Genomic DNA, 17,505 nt, shown 5'->3' with positions numbered 1-17,505 from the left:
CGAGATTATGTATTTATCCTCTTTCCGTTATATAATCACATCGGACTCTGTTCTTCGGATGAGTCGAACTATTATGGACAAGCGCGTCGCTTAGAGCGATTACACACGGCGACTACGACGAGCAGTGATGCAAAAGCGATGTACTATAAGAAATGCAATCGCTAATAGTCTACTTTTAAACACACGCGTTATTTTAAGTAGCAATACAAGCGCCCGACTGCATTGATGTAAACGCACGGTTGCATCGCTACAATGCTATGCAATCGCCTATAAATCGCAAGTGTAGCGATGCAATCGCGCGTATCACCAATTACAGCGTTTGCATCGCTGTTAAAAGTCACCGTGTGTAACCAATCTTACCATCAGGCGGGCGACTTTTTCGTCCCGTTGTTTGGTATCTTATAAAAAAGCCATATTTGCAAGATGACAATTATCAGAAGAGAGATTTAAATATTCCAAGAATATTTGTTTTTTTGTACTTAAATAGGAGAATTAGAACACAAATTCATAATTTATTCCATGTAATTTGTATTATTGTAATGTCTCTATGTGATAAAAGTATTTTTGACGTTAGATTAAAAGTGGGTTTATTATACCAAGGGACGGATATAATATGAGAGAAAAATTATATGTTCAATGTACTGCTCTCGAATAAAAAAATATAATATTTCAGGGATGTGCCATTAAAAAATCGGACGCTGATTTATTAGGCTGATTTATGTACAGTCGCCTCCAATTAAACGTGTACACTTATCTAAATTACAACCAAATAATCTCAATATCTGTATATCACAATATATTTACCCATTGTTGGTGTTCTTGTTGAATTGTTATTTGTGCATATTTCATGATTCCGTTGTTTCAAGTTATAGTGTAATATATATATTAGTGATGCAATGGAAACTTTAGAACGGAAACAGAAACAAAAACAGATGGCCAAAACAAATCTTAGCAGAAACGGAAGCGGATGTAAATACTATAAATGTCTCAATGAATAGTTCAAAACTGGGCTTCTTTTTAGTTTCATTGCATTTAACGCAACACAAAATTACTAAAAAACGCGCGCCAAGCAATCCACGTGCGCACTTAAACTATCGCAAACGTTGTAAGCTTGCGATTAAAATTCCGTTGCAAAAGAGAAACGGAAACAGACGTGAAAAAGCGTAACTTTCGCAGTTGCGGAAGCAGGAGCAGAGGTAAGTTGCATCACTAATATAATCAATATACAATCCTCAGCTTCGAGAAATAATCTAGCCGTGAAATCGCAGTTTCAACTTTAAATACTACTAGATAGTATTTAAAGTTGTTGTTGTTATGGTGTTGTTGTTGGTTAGGTCTATAGCAGTGTATTTGTAACTTCAACATAGGAGTAAAGCTGTTGAATTACCTTGCTATGTTCCGAGGGGTTCCGTAACGCGATTCCCAAGCCTACTCCTACTAGATAAGGAGTAGAACGATGCAGAATTGAAGTGTAGCTCAGACGAGCGGTTCTGTACAGCTGGCTTACCCTGTATTCAGAATAAAAAACATATTTAATAAATTGCTAAGACATCTTATACATTCTTACACATTCTTGATCATCATCAACAACCCGTTTATATATCCCACTACTGGGAACAGGTATCCTTTCTGACGAGGGTTTAGGCCATAATCCATCGCGCTGGTCCAATGCGGGTTGGGTACACGTTTTCCGAAGGTTATAAATCTTCTTCGACGTGCAGGTTGCATCACCATGTTTTGCTTCACCAAAGAGCAAAAAGCCATGCTAAATTTCAAATTAAATTTCATGTACACACACATGCACATAAATTCCGAAAAACTTCATCAGACTACCAAGGCTTTTATTATATTCTTGATATCATTACAAAATGATTGACAACATATCCACCCGGGCCACCAGCGCCACCAGCGCCAGTGTCAAAGTGATCTCAGTGGTCATACTAAATATAAAACGATTATGAATTGAATATGCTCTATTCAATTATATTCTGAGAGAAGATACAACACACTAATTACTTATAGATAGTGAGTTCCGGTGGTAACACAGGAATGTACCAGTGGTACCACTATCCTCGGTGATTTTTGGTTTTTTCACTTCTATACTATGTAAATATCATCAGTTCATGTTGCAATTTAATGATTAATTATCATCATTTTGTATTCCGTAGTAGTTCCCTTGACGAATTTATAACGGAACTCGAGAGAGAAAACTCCATTGATTGAAATACCGTAATAACAATTTAAATGAAACTGGTTTGTTTCCGTAGGTAAATGTAGAAAAAATAAAAATTTTGCAGAACTTTATGATTTTTTTTTAACGAACAAACTTTAGTCAATCGTGGTTCAAGCACTATAGTTCACTACCGGTATCTCCTGCTTTCATTATCAATTCAAAAAACAAGTTGAATTCGTATTAATTAATGTCGAAAAAACTATTTTCTGTGCTCTCGAACTCCATCAAAATGTCTATTTTGGGTCTTACTTATTACTTAAAAATTAAATTTCAATAAGGTACTTGTTGATCAGGTTTCATATCAGTGACACGTGAATCAGATCAGGTGGAATTCCTGACCTATAAAATATACATAACTTTGACCTAACACACAAATATACATAATTTTAAATTAAAATTTATGACTGATGACTATACTTCAAAATTGACATTGAAATCGTTAAATCCTGTTCAGGTACGCTTTTGAATGTTTACGGGGTGCTCGGATTCATAATAATTATACTATAAAATAGTAAGTCAAATTCTACAAAAATATTAATGTGGTGTGAGCTAGCCTTGAGGATATAGAAAATAGAATACAACACCTCGCAATGAAGGACAATGAGGTCATAAAGGTCTTTGGTGGAAATTATGAAATATGTGGAAAATGTCATTTGTTTTGAACTGTGTTTATTTCTTACCTGCTTTTCTAAGTATTCATTTTGTTCCACAAAATCGTAATCTATGCTACACTAATGCACTCCCTTTTATTTAGCTATTTTTCCTATATTTTGGTCTACAGTAGTGTACTATTGTAATTTTGCAAACATGTGAAGATTCTGTGCGCTTCGATGAAGTATATGTTACCGAAGGGGCTGCGCGACAGATTTCAAACGTCGATCACTGTGAACGTAGCATATCTTGTGTACAATGGTATCATTCACGACATCGAAGTATTTGTAGAAATAAACATATGTAACTTACGTAACCCCATGGTAGGCCAGCATAGTGAGTCGATGATCGAGCACGGTACTGTATCGCGAGTAGGTTGCTAGGGCGAGCATCGAAGGCAGCAACAGTCTAGACATACGCTGTCCCACCTGCATTGCCCACACTGTTATACCTCCTAGTATGGTCAACTGCATATCCAGGGCTAGTTGATGGGTTTGCGGTGCGCACTAAAATTTATAGAATATTGTTGTGAATATTAAGGCTAATTGAATATTAAAAAACGGAATATGCCTATGGTATAAACCGATAAAGTGAGCGTCAAATAGGTTACTAAATTAAATAATTCAGGTTATTATAACGCGAGAAATCTTCAATCTTGCGCCCCGCGCATAGTAGGAGATCCCTTCCTTTGGCTCGCGTCACGGCTTGCCGCAAATACCGAAAAAATATGGCGCGTCCCATTGGTCTGCCGGCAAGTTTTCGCTCGTAAACTTTTATATTGTGAACTAAATATTTATTGTGAGTCTAAATCAATATCTGCATACTGACATTGAAGTATGCATTTGATTTTCAAAGCCACGGAAACAAAACTACGATAGTTACTCACCACAAGGTTCTTTTTAATACGAAAAGAAATACCACCATCGTATTCGATACTTATCATAACATTTCCTAGATTGTATAGATATTTATTAATTATATTCAATATTCAATGACATGATGTTATACTATTATTACTGCCATGATATTCATTATATTTATAGCTCAGTAGCCCCTTGTACACAACTACTCTATCGCGTCGCGCGCTCGCGCGTGATCACGTGCAATCGTCCGCGATTACCTGTTTGAATTTTCTAAGCTAAAACGTTATTTCGCGCGCGAATGCTCTTGTTCGTTTTGTTACAACGGAAAAAGCGTCCATGTAAAGTATAGTTTCCCAAAGTGGTCTCTACCGCCCGTGGGCGCTAAAGAGTCCTAAGTGGACGATAGGGGCCTCGGAAACAATTGTTTATGTTGTCCAGGGGATGCAAACACATTTGAAAAAAAACCTGAATTAACTATTTAAACTATACTACAATATATATAATTTCATTTCCTTGTGATTTTTTTGTGTAAAGCTAACACCTAAAAAATACGCGTTTTCAATTTTTTTTGGGGTGATGGGCGTTGAATTATTTTTTTTAGCTTGCCTAAGAGAACGATGAACCAAATAATTTGGAAATCTCTGGTGTAAAGGCTAATAGCGCAGGATAGACAGCGAGAAACTGGCGCGTGTTGGAGTGAGCTAATGCGCGCGCGCGCGGTCTTTCCCTTTTCCTTCCAACGACTTTTCACGCGCGCTTAATCACGCTCGATTGCTGTATCACGCGCGATAGAATGTTTGTATAAAGCCTACTATTAGCTAGATCCGGCATGACAGCAGAAACTGCTTTGATACGACTTCTTCGATCTTTGTTTCAATGATAATGTTTACCAAAATTATCCCTAAAGCTGGTTTCATACAGTTTATCCAAATCGTCAAGTACCAAACAAAATTGCTCATCTCAAAAATTTGCAGTTTTTACTTTGGAAAGTTACTTGAGTCAAAATAATAATAATAATAATAATAATAATAACGCACACACTCAACATAAATAAAACGTGTATATGTAAAAAAATCTATTACCAACACACATATTTGATTTGTTATCGACAAATATAGGCAACAAACAATAGCTTAGAAAATCTTGTCCAAAATAACATAATGCAATTTTGTCACTCTCCTTTAAAATTACTCGCAATGACGTGAGCTGTGTTGTTTGCTAAACGACGCAATAGATGATCGACTATAAAACAGCATTCTAATAGACAAATGGTAGAAGCGTTGTTGCTCATCTATTGGGTAATGGATTTTCTTTGTGGTTTTATATTATGTCACATCAATAACAGTGCGGCAGAAAAGAAAATCTTTGTTCTACTAAAGATAGTTTTACGATCGTCTTTTTTTCGTCACGGGGACCCTATAAGAATTCTATAAGACTATAAGAAGAAATTTAATCCCTTATCTGCCAAGCAACCAATAAAAGTCAAAAAATGTTAGTTGTGGCTGTTATCGTTCCTGTGTGCAGGTTTTTTTTATGATACCAAGTTACGAGACTACAACACAACAACTCGTGCGCCTGGTGGTAAGCAGCACATGCCATAACAATTGCAATGCCACTAAGAGCAAACTAAAAAGCAGCCCATATGTTTCTTACCATCTCTTCGAAGCCGAAGTAATTGTGCACATACAACATATTCCACCACCATCCCTCTTGGCAAACCTCGGCGTTCTTCGTAACTAGCGTGCCCCACATTGGTCCAGAGGATAAATTGTCCCAGATATATGCGTAGAATAGGACAACGGCTAAAAGAGCTGGAGTTAATCTGAAATCGAAGGTAAAATTGTAGATAGAGAAGATAAGTAGCAGTAGAGCTCCTTGTGAAAGAGTTCGTCAGGGAATTTGTATGGAGGCATTGTAGTGTTTGACATTGATACCATAAGAAAAAAAATTATCGTAGGCAAGTTTCTTAACAGGAAAGAGGGCTTCTGTGTCATCAAAATAGATTCCAGTTGTTCTGAACTCCAAACTTAGTTTAATGAAGCATACGTAATATATTAAAGTTTTTGGTTCTAGGACACTGTCCCTTACAGGTAGACACTGAAATAGAATAAAATTATAACATTTTTATGTAAAAAACCTACCTCAAAATTCGTGGAATTGCTTCTATTTGCCAAGTTTTATAGGTTACCGGAAAGTGCACGTAACCGGATTCATCCCCTAATTTGCCGCCCTTAGAGATGGAATATTTTCTTCAAATTTAAATGGGATCAATACTGAGGTAATCTCTTTCCGACAAAAAGAGAATCATCAAAATCGGTTCACAAATGCCCGAGCAATAGCATAACATACCCACAAAAAAATCGCAAAACAAATTGAGAACCTCCTCCTTTTTTGAAGTCGGTTAATCACAAATTTTCGTATAGATTAACTTGACTCCTTGTCGGTACCAGTAATTAGCTATATAGTAAAAATAGTCACTGTCAATTACTTTTGTGCAAATATATGAATATACTAAAAAAAAATTATTGAGCTAAAATGACATCACAAGCAATAAAAACTAGCTTCTTACTAAATTTTCTTACTCCGCTAATTTTTTCGGAATACACTGATACAATCATGATGATCAAAATAAAAATACTTTGGTATATGATGAACAAATTATTGCTTTTTTTAACCGACTTCAAAAAAAGGAAGAGGTTCTCAATTCGACTGTATATTGTTTTAAAATATATAAAACCGATTCTTCACGGAAAGAGGGTACCTCAGAAATGGTCCCATTTAAATTTGAAGACAATATTCCACTTCTAACCAGGGGATGAATGACTTTTGAGGTCGGTTTGGTCAGTACTCGATACTGATCATTTTTTATACACTGTATATTATTAAATAGCATACTAATGTTAGTTATATTTCGATCTCTCGTACGTAATTTATCATAAGCCAAAATAGGTGCATTTTTTCGTACATTACCTTATTTTTAAATAATGATGCACCTTTAACTGCAATTCGACAAGAATTAAGGGTATAATGATTATTTTAATCATTTCAATATATCAAGACATTCCCCTTTAAAGTTGTGAATTTGGGCTTGCGATTCTTTACGTAAACGGATCAATTTGCTTTAATTAGCATTGTGCTGCTTTGTAACACCTATGACATAAGCTGCGTTTAACACATCAGCCTCAAATAGACTTTGCTCCTAAAATTCTGCAGGCGTGGTATTTAGCAACTGTATGTATTTTAATTGATAGTTCATAGTAGATAATCTAACTACAGAGTACTAAAAAAACCGATCTCAAAAGTGATTCATCCCCTAGTTTTCCACCCTTGGAGGTGGAATATTTTCTTCTTTAAATGAGACTACTTCTGTGGTACCCTTTTTCCAATAAAAAAGAACCATCAAAATAGTTTACAAATGTTCACAAATTATCGCGTAACATACAAACGAAAAAAATATGCAGTCGAAATGAGAACCTCAAAATTTTTTTTTAATCGATTAAAAATTTAAAGTATTACTATTAATTACATAAATAATTACTTCTCGGTGAAGTTGAGTAATAGGTATAACTACCTATGTTACTTTATTACAGGACATCATCAATTCAGTTGTAAAAGTTCCACAGGGACTGTAATATGAAATTTCTCTCGTAATGCTAATCTGCTAGCCCACAATCGTCATTATGTTTATTGGATTGAAGATCGTACCTTAGATATCTAGTGAACAATCTCCAAGGGGCGCCGGTATCCCCATCGGATATACGATGTGCAGTCAACGCTCCACTGAGCAGAAGGAAGCAGTCGGTGAACACCCAGCCCGCTCTGCACCACGACCATAATGGAGAACTCACTGTCTGTGGATTGAAGCTTAAGTTTCATACGTGTAGAGTACGATATTTTATATACCACTACAACACTATACACTACAACTGCCTATATAGGTTATTCGGAAACAACTAACAACTTCTCAGGGCTGTATTACTATACATCATAAACAACTACTTTTTCTTTCTCATTAGAAATTTGCGCGTAAAAAGCGTTCTTTGCACGCTATCGTGGAAAAGGTTTTTGAAATGGAACTTGACGATGGACTGCGCTGCGCCTAAGTTTTTCTTTCGTTGAAAAAACTTACTTATTTATGTAATACAAATCCGTTGGTATATTCATTCTTATCATCGTTGACATGAAATTGATATGATAACTAATAGGGAATCGGACAATTTTTCAGAAAGTGTCTAGAATTAACTAAAATAGATATGTACAGCCATGAAAAATAATATTTTATTAAAATAAAGCTTAATAGTCTCTAAAATGTGCTAAAACTATGTTAAAATTTAAATAGAAACAAATTGGCGCGCAAACGTAACAAAATGTCAAATTGAACGCGTGACGTCATTTGTAGGTAAACAAGCTACGAAATCAAAAATTGATGAGGTGTAAATTCAGAACACATCCGAAGATAAACTTTTTCTTTTCATTTAAGGAACTAATGTTTTATAGTTGAATAGTTTTTCTTTCATTTACCGTTTTCCTCGCTATAGTGAGGTGAAAAAAAGTTGTTTTGCGTCTCGTGCCTTGAAACTCTCGCTTTGCTCAGGAATCTATTTTTGAATCTTAGGGTCGTATTCCAGAACTCTACTCAATGCTCAAGCCAGGACTTGAGCCGACTTGAGTATGATTTCAAGCACTGAAAATACGACCCTGGCAAGGGCTTGAGTATGATTTTCAGTGCTCACTGCAATACTCAAGTCCTGACTTGAGTATTGAGTAGAGTTCTAGAATACGACCCTAAGCTTCCTTCGCTTGCTCTGTAGTGCGATTCACGTAAGTCTATCAAATCAATCTATCAAAATATCGTTGAAGTTACGTAGTCGTTCGATCGAAGTCCTGTCCAAAATTGGTATTCACGTATCACTTGAACGAACGTTGTTATGAACAGAATCGAAACGTAAAGACTAATGAACGACCTCTTGGATTGTGAAATTTGATGTTCAATCGTCGAAAGTCTATTGAAAGAACTGTCAAAATTTGAACAGAATACGTATGACTTGTCGTTTAGAATTGATTTAAGTTCGTTTCATATACCAGAATACGCTTTAACGACATTTGGATCGAACGACTTTAAAATTGGACTCGTTGACTTTCGACTGTCACACGTGAATAAGAAAAAGCAGTTCAACGACTAAATCGCTACGATATCGTAACAGTTTGATTGCGTGAATTACCCCACAGATGTCAATATAAGCACTCGCGTCAAACAACAACTTTGCAGCCCTGCATAACAAATAACTATTGTTCCTTTACTTTTTTTTACAAAATGAAATAAGTTTACCAAACACAAACTTTTAAGTTTTTGATGTACTATCAGACACTTTTTAGATCTGTAATTGGAAGTAAGATCAAACGTACAAGCGTCCTCCCCGAAGACCCCTACACCCACTCCCGCGTTTTGCATAGGACCGTTATTTACGCTAGCTATATTAAAAACTACCAAAAACAACGAGATTTTTAGGTACCATTTTCGCAAAACTATGATCATGTTGGTTGACACGAGTTACAACTAACAGGTATGTTACTTTATAGTATATATATAGTAAAATATTGACAATATATCCAAAACTACCTCAGAGCCCTAACGGTTTACACTGTGGGTACTGGAAGCGGAACTCCCGGGTTCGATTCCCCGTAGGACCAATTTGAGAAATTAACTTTTCTAAATTGGTTCTGGTCTGGCTGTTCTGGGAACTGTCCCAGAGTGAATTCCGTTGCTCTGATAATCATAGTACAGGGGATTCCTTAGTTTCAGATCAGGCAATTGGTATGGTTCCCAAGTCAGCTAATTTTCTTGAAACCATTGATCATTGTTATTAATAATACCTAATAACGCACACACTCAACATAGCACCCGCACTAGGGAAACCCTGTCTCGCGGGTACCATGGACACTCACATAGGCAACCACAATTTACATCCAAACTCACGAGAGAAATAAATATAGGCCATACAAATGTTTCTCCCGGCCCGGGAATCGAACCTGGAACCTCTGCGTAGCAGTCCGGCATGATAACCGTTCGGTCACGGAGGCAGTTTGTGACTCCACTTATAGTATTGCAATTATTGATAATATTTGCTATTCTGCTAAAATCTAGTTGCACTTTTTTTATAACATTAAGTGACGGGTCGAACAAGTCGTGCGCCTGATGGGAAGCAACACACCTTTCCATAGCAATTGCAGTGCCACTCAGAGCTTTAAATCGCAAAGATCTGAGGGGCACAGCCACTGCGCCCGTCACCCTGAAACATAAATTAACAAGTCCCATGTGCCTGTAATTTCACCAGCACCCTTACCCTTCCAAACCAGAACACAGTAATGCTGACATTACTGCTTGGCAGCTGAAATAGGTATGGTGTCAGTACTGCCCTGTACCGAACTCTTTCACAAGGAGCTCCACTGCCACAACGGCAGTTGAGTCTCAACAGAGTGTCGGTGGAATGGTAATGATGACATTCGTTCATTTCATCACAAGCGTTACTAAAACTACCACGGAAATTACTATACAATAACTTATTTTTATTTAGTTTAATCAGTAATTTGATCTTCAAAATATATATTTATAATATTAGTAGACTACGTCATCGACATGCCATCCACTCGTCATTGAAGAGCAGAATACCAAAAAATTGCAATGGCAGTTGAATTGTAGCTCGATGGCTAGCCACCGGAACCTACTCTTAACTACTCTATATCTACTGTTAAAAGTAACAGAATACCAAACGTACTAAAGAACACTCTATCGAGACACAACTAAGATGATTTAAAATTAGCAGACTTGATTGTCTGGTACCATTATTATCATTCATATAAACGTACATATAAAAAGGTGCCAACATCGATACACAGTACTTTTAGTCAATTTGATTCTAATACAACATATATGATGTGTAATATGTAAAACGTTGTATTTACAAGAACATGCAGCTGCCTATCTCCCCCCAAGATCATTATCATCAACCCATTTATACGTCCCACTGCTGGGCACGGGTCTCCTTTCAGACGAGGGTTTTAGGCCATAGTTCGCCACGCTGGCCCAATGCGGGTTGGGGACTTCACACGTTTTCCGAGGGTTATGAACCTTCCTCAACGTACTGGTTTCATCACGATGTTTTCCTTCACCGAAAAGCTCATGGTAAATTTCAAATTAAATTTCGCACATAAATTCCGAGAAACTCCCAAAAACCCTCTGCTTGAGAGGCAGTAGGTCAAACCATTATGCTACCACGGCTTTTTACGGCTCCCAAGATCCCTTTAGTCTTATTCTAAGACGAATGAAATTATACCTATTGCTATTGAAGACATTAATCAATCATTATTCATGCGTATTTAATGTCCCAATCTTCCACACCACTTGACTAAAGCGCATAATAGATTCTGATTATTACCGAGTTTTATTGGAAATAATCCGAACGACAGTGTTTTGCCGGCTTTATGTATACTTTACTAAACTCATTGAGTAATCCACCCAGTTTGTATTGGCAACCCACTCGACCCAATTGTACGGTAATTAGTGCCAATACAAACTGTTCGCCTTACAATCTAGATGCGTATCTATTTCGGGAAGCCGAAATTGCCCATCGATTGACTTCGAATAGTGTTGACAACAATAGCTTCGACTTTGTCTCATCTAATTCGCAGTAGTGATGGCATGATATTGGATTAGTTGCCTATTTCTCCGTCTTACTCGTCATCGATTGTAGGTATAATACAAAGTATGAATTGGGTGTATCCCACAGATTTTGGAATTTATCTTTTAACAAAAATAGAACAATTATAAAGCTACTCAGAGCTGTCATTGACGTTTTCAAAGACATAAAACAAGAAAATAAAGGAAATTTGTAACTTAAAAAAAAACATTCTTACTAATAAAAGCTTACAGTACACTACAACAATATCTAGACGATAAATCTTTATATGCCCTGCAGAGTTCATATTATGTTTTCTACATATGCTTAATGTAAGATCTGTAGCTATGTACATTATAGACCAATTAATAAATGAATTGAATTGAAAGGGATTTCGTAAACCAAAGCAGAGTTTAAAATATAACCTGTATTGAATAATATTGGTAATGCACTGCAACGTATCGCACTATTAATACAATAGTGTATTAACTCAAAAAGCGCATTTTCTCAGAAACAACGAAAAACTAATTACTCGCTTACCGTGAAAGATCTGTGTAAATTTATGTACAAGTTATTTCCCACTCGTCAGCTATACATACTTCAAAATAAAAGAGAAAAAATAGGCTCATATTTTTGAATAAGGTCTATTTTGGCAAGAACTAGCTCACATAAAGCGTGTCTCATTTTCAGTTAGGTAGTAAGTAGATATATTTTAGTTGTTTTTTTACAATATTCTAACGACCGTTTTATTGACGCGTAGAGAATCAAATTTTACGTTCAACAGTGGTATAATCTTGAATTTCACATATTTTGAGTTATCACACTATTGTAATAACAGTGCGATATAATCGCGATCAGATTAAGACTGATTTTCAAATGCCTAAAAATATAAGAATGATATGACTCGGCAGTCGATAAGCGAATTCGACTAACAAAGGCTGCGCGGCCGACTTCGACAAGTCATTATAAATACAAGTCTACGCATAGAGACGCAACATATCGTTCGAGACGTTCAACAGACTTAACGGGTAGGCAGGTATTTTCCGGCTATCGCCAAAGGCGACAGAGTCGCCCAACATTCTCAACACCTTGTCGACTCCACCGACTTGAGCAGGGACTCAGTGTTTATACTGGGTAGGTTATTGGTCATTGACATCCTTAATTCCGTACGAACAAAATTATATAAACATCAAGAGATAATAATACCTCTGTAATTCTCAGTCGATTGGTATATGGTGTGACAGCGACAGGCAAGAACTTATGAGCAATCAGTAAGGCCAAGGTAGCTAGACCTCTAACGCCATGGATGCTGGCGATCTCGTCATTGGTGCCAGGAGCAGTGAGCTTGCTGATCGTATGGTAGAGAGAGAAAGCGGAGATGAAACCATCTGTGATAGAAAGCGAGAGATATTAGGAGATAAAACCTAAAATAAGTAAAATATTCTGTTGGAATATATTAATATAATATAACTAGCACTCTACCGAAGTAAAATGCACAGAAAGTTTTTGATTTTTATTAAAAATCCAATAAAATATTATTTCTTATATTTTTCAGCTACTAATGAGTGTCATCAATATTAACTTATATATTCATGATAATCCCTGTAGTATTTTTTACTGATCAATCATAATACAATACGAAACTGTCAATAAGTTTAAACAATTACTAGAAGTCACTGAAGGCAAACATAATTCATGCAATCTGGCAATTGTGTAATGTATGTTAATCATGGGAGCTTGGGACGAAGCCCGATTTGCATCACAATCACTTGATTTTCGGCACTTGTTGAGGAGCCAAACATTAAGGGCCCGTAAGTCGCCTCATTGGGAATACATCAAAAGCTTCGGGAGTTCAGCAAGGGCTTTAATCTTGCCGTTAAGATTATAGAGTCGAGTTCTCTTTTAACTTGAAACTATCTTTTGATCTACGCTTCTTTAAAGTGTCTAATCGATTTTATGTTATTTCTGGTGGAGTTTCGGTTGTAACTACGAGTTTTGTATCAGTCTTACAGTTAAGTAATATAATTGTCTATTCCATCTCTTTAGTAGTTTCTTACCTGTGTGTTTCTTTTCTTCACCCTTTTCTTCGTCTTTAGACTCTTCATTTTCCTTAGATTCTTCATCACCTTCAGGTTTGTCACCATCGTCAGCAGGTGTTTCACTCGATTTCCTTCGAGCTAAAAAGTCTTGCAAAGTCGTTACGACTACTAGTAAGACGATGATGCCGTAGAAAGACCTGAAAACCCACGGACCCTCTGATACTGGCTTTTTATAGATCAACTTTGCTGTCTTCGTACAACAGTGAACCGTGACTAGACTTTGTTTGTACGGTAAGTCGAAACTCGTTTAACTTTTATTTGCAATTAATAAAGTTATATTTATAAATTTAACCATCACAAGCGTCATCAACATCAAGATTCAGGTAAGTATACTATTATAGTATACTTACTCAGGCACACAGCAAACTATACAAAAAGTCATTTCAGAGACTGCAAATCCCTGTGTACGAGTATATGATGGATAGTATGATCTTCAATAAACATTTTATATCACTGCAGCTATGTTATATACTTACAGAGTTAGTAAAGTAGGCAACTCTAGCCAGGCATCCCACCAATCGTCGTCCTCGACGTGGCAATCCTGTTCATCAACTTTGACACGCAACACAATGCCACTCTTATGCTGATAGTGCTTGACAGCATCTTTGATGATAATCTCGACGTCACCAGGATCGCAGGCTGATGGTATGCACACACCCCAGCTCAGCGTTGAAAAACGCGGCACGAAGTGACCTGGCTGAACGAATTATGGTACGGGTGAGATAAGGACTAAGAATAACACCATGTATAATTAGCGAAATATTACTTGCACCTATTCGTGTTATCGCTTCGTCTTTGAAGTACAATAGGACAAAAGAGTGGGCCATCTCGGTAACGCATGTATCGTGCCATCTATACAGTGCAAACAACTAGTTCAACCACTTTTACACATTGGCACTTAATTCTATACTTAATAATCTTTATGTGGAACTAACTTTATTGAATTAGTAAGAAAAGACCCGGTAGTCGGTATTTTATGAAGTACCTACAGTTAAAGAATGGAGTTAATGTGTAAATTATTTAAAAATAGGATTCAGAAATATCACGTAACGCACCCATGTACGATGGACCAAGATCATTAAGTCCATGTACACTTTTAGTAAGAACTGTTAATAGTTTTAATATCCTATTGTAATAGAAAGGGGTTTCAAGAGATAACATTCACCGTTCCAAATAATATATCTTCAACTATAACACCATGTTCCTGGGTTATCAATATCATTTTCTAATTACTTTGATTCTAACAAAACAACATGAAAAAACTTATTTCCCTGCAAAAAGTTTGCTTTTGTGGTCTGGACAACTAAAAGTTGAAATTTGCGTTCCATAACGTACAAATTTTCAGGTTTCTCTTTATTTAAAGATGAAAAGGGAACATTATTATTCAAATCAATAAATGTTTCAACCAAAATTCTAGATTCTAGACTAGATCGGCGAGATTATATAAAGACTATAGTCTATAGTAAATACCACTGTGACAGCTACAAAAGCAAAGTTTCAAGGGTAAAACTACTCTTTTCTATATACTTGCTGTTCTATTAAACAGAAACCGTCATAGTCAAATCAGAAACAGAACAGTTTTGAAAATTTATTACAAAGTATAATTTATCGCTTCTCAATCCTATAGTTTGAACAATAATAATCCTTCATTTTCTTTCGCACGAAAAATTTTACAAAATATAAAAACTAAAAGAGAATGTAACTATAACATAAGCAGAAAGAAGGCTCAGCTTATGCTAATACATTATCATGAAGTAGGCCCAGTGCTGCCTTTAAGTACCTTGAACAAAAATCTTATTCCTAAGCCGGGTATCTAATTCCACAATGGCAGCCCGAATCTTAGATATAAATTTTTAGGTGTACTTCACGATCTTTATCTGTAAAAGGGCCCTAGAGTGTGGACCGCTGCCGGTAATAACAATACCTGTTCTTGCCTAATCCGAGCCTTAATTTAGAATTTAATTAAAGATAGGTACTCTAACTGGCGAAAAATGTGATTAAATATTTTCGAAAACTTTCGACATATAGTCGCCAACAGCTTTCATAACTGTATATCGCAGCTTTTCAAGTATACTGGCCTAAATCAAAATAATTACTACACAGCTTCATTTAGAACGTGCTTCATTTAGAAATTTTATTTTAATTACAACACCGAGCTTTTCATCGGTTCATCACGTGACAACATTGAGCAGGTTCATGTTTCGTTGGTTTTGTGCGTCAGATTACGTTTTTTTACATCTTCCTGATGAATTAGGTGCTTTTGAGATAGACCGCTATTCAAGAAAACCACCGATATATTTACAATGAAAAGCCGGAAAAAGATAGCGGCAAATTAATCAGACCCACGGCGGCAATTTGCATGAATCCAACCCCGACTGCTCAATCACAAAAGGATATTTGATTGTGCAAGATAGAATAAAGTTCTGATCATCCCTTATTTTAATATAATATTAATTACTTGGCTGTGGGCTTTCAAGAGATCAATAATAATTAAATTTAGATGAAACAAGTGAAGACTTTAACTGACATCTTGTCACAGTGATTGACAGGTGATTTCATTGTGTAAATAATTCCTTCTAAGTAATTAATCATTTCGTCATCATCATTATTTCAGCCAAAAAACCGTCCACTCCTTGCGTCTAGCGGATTCCCGCAGCCCTAACCAGATCATCAGACCACCTTGTGGCGGTCTGCCCACGCTGCGTCTCCCGGTACGCGGTCGCCATTTGAGAACTCTTCAGCCCCATCGGCCATCTGTTCTTCGAGCAATGTGCCCAGCACACTTAAATATTGCAATTCTTTGGGCTATGTTGGTTACTCTGGTTCCCTTGCGGATATCCTCATAACTCTAAGCGTAGCCCTTTCCATTACCCTTTGAGTGACCTTGAGCCTTCTTGTCAGACTTATAGTGAGCGTACACACATTGGTCGAAGACTTTTGTCTTGAGACACTGGGGTATTTTAGACAAGAAGATATGGCGTAATTTCCCGACGAACGAAAAAACATCCTAATTTCAACAGGGAAGATGGTTTCTCCGTACCACCAGTTTGGGATCCAGTATTTCCTCTAATGAAAAGTCCCAAAGAGATATAAGACTGCAGTACTAATTAATATGTTTTAGTTTATTCTAATTTCTATTAATAATTAATAATAAATTAAACTTAATAAAAATTCATTCAATAAAATAATTTGTAAAACTTAATGTAGCGTAAATTAGAATGTTTTCTTTGTAAAATTAAAAATAAGGTATTAATTAATAACTATTGTAACTATAGTGAAAAAATAGGGTGGTTTGCATTAATATTAGACATAACTGGTTGAAGACTGTACCACCTCAGTCAACCGTGACCATGGGACCAGTAAAGGGCCCGAAACGTCGGTTTGTTTGAAAAAACAAATATACGCGATTTAAATCCGGAAAAATAGTTTCATTTCCTATGTGTAACAATCGCGAAAACCTAAGAACTCGATAAGACAATTATAATTTCAATTACATCTGGCAACGATAATGTACTGCGCCAAACGGTCTCACTGAAAAGTTATTTCGAAATCCATTCGCTTGTAGTGAATATTATGTCTTACTCTCATGATAATCATTTACGTTCTGTGAAATTATCCCCTGGTTTCTTATAATTAATAACTAAGATCGAACACACAAAATTTTTTTACTTTAATTACTTCATAAACAACCCAAAAAAAACACAACTGACTATAACTGCGCTGAGTTCAATTATAAGTCATGTATTGAAACTCACATTTCAGGTACTTACATGGAATACTAATATTTTTAATGCCTTTTTTCTAGTAAATTAAAAGAGAAATGTCTGAAAGTTTTTTCTTCATTCAACCAGGTAACTGATATAATAAATATTAGACAACATCAAACATCACTGATCTGATGCCAAAGTAAGCAGCTAAAGCACTTGTTTTATGGGAATATAATATAATAATAATATAATAATGCACACACTCAACATAGCCCC

General features: G+C 36.1%; 1 protein-coding gene across 1 annotated transcript in view; it reads right to left on the bottom strand.

Annotated features, from left to right (window-relative positions):
• The window catches only part of LOC113235298, a 50,055-nt gene that overhangs the window by 17,918 nt on the left and 14,632 nt on the right, over nt 1–17,505 (bottom strand). Inside the window, exons 4-10 of the mRNA XM_026470958.1 lie at nt 13,999–14,219; nt 13,481–13,659; nt 12,630–12,811; nt 7,453–7,598; nt 5,401–5,569; nt 3,197–3,390; nt 1,388–1,508 (exon numbers count right to left, since the gene is read on the bottom strand). Of these exons, the coding sequence (XP_026326743.1) occupies nt 1,388–1,508; nt 3,197–3,390; nt 5,401–5,569; nt 7,453–7,598; nt 12,630–12,811; nt 13,481–13,659; nt 13,999–14,219 (1,212 nt within the window). The remainder of the gene's footprint in view (nt 1–1,387; nt 1,509–3,196; nt 3,391–5,400; nt 5,570–7,452; nt 7,599–12,629; nt 12,812–13,480; nt 13,660–13,998; nt 14,220–17,505) is intronic.

This window comes from Hyposmocoma kahamanoa, unplaced genomic scaffold, assembly GCF_003589595.1.
Source record: "Hyposmocoma kahamanoa isolate Upper Pololo Valley unplaced genomic scaffold, ASM358959v1 87, whole genome shotgun sequence".
NCBI classification, from domain to species: domain Eukaryota; kingdom Metazoa; phylum Arthropoda; class Insecta; order Lepidoptera; family Cosmopterigidae; genus Hyposmocoma; species Hyposmocoma kahamanoa.
The sequence above is the reverse complement of the archived record's forward strand: the minus strand, read 5'-3'. Positions and strand labels throughout refer to the sequence as shown.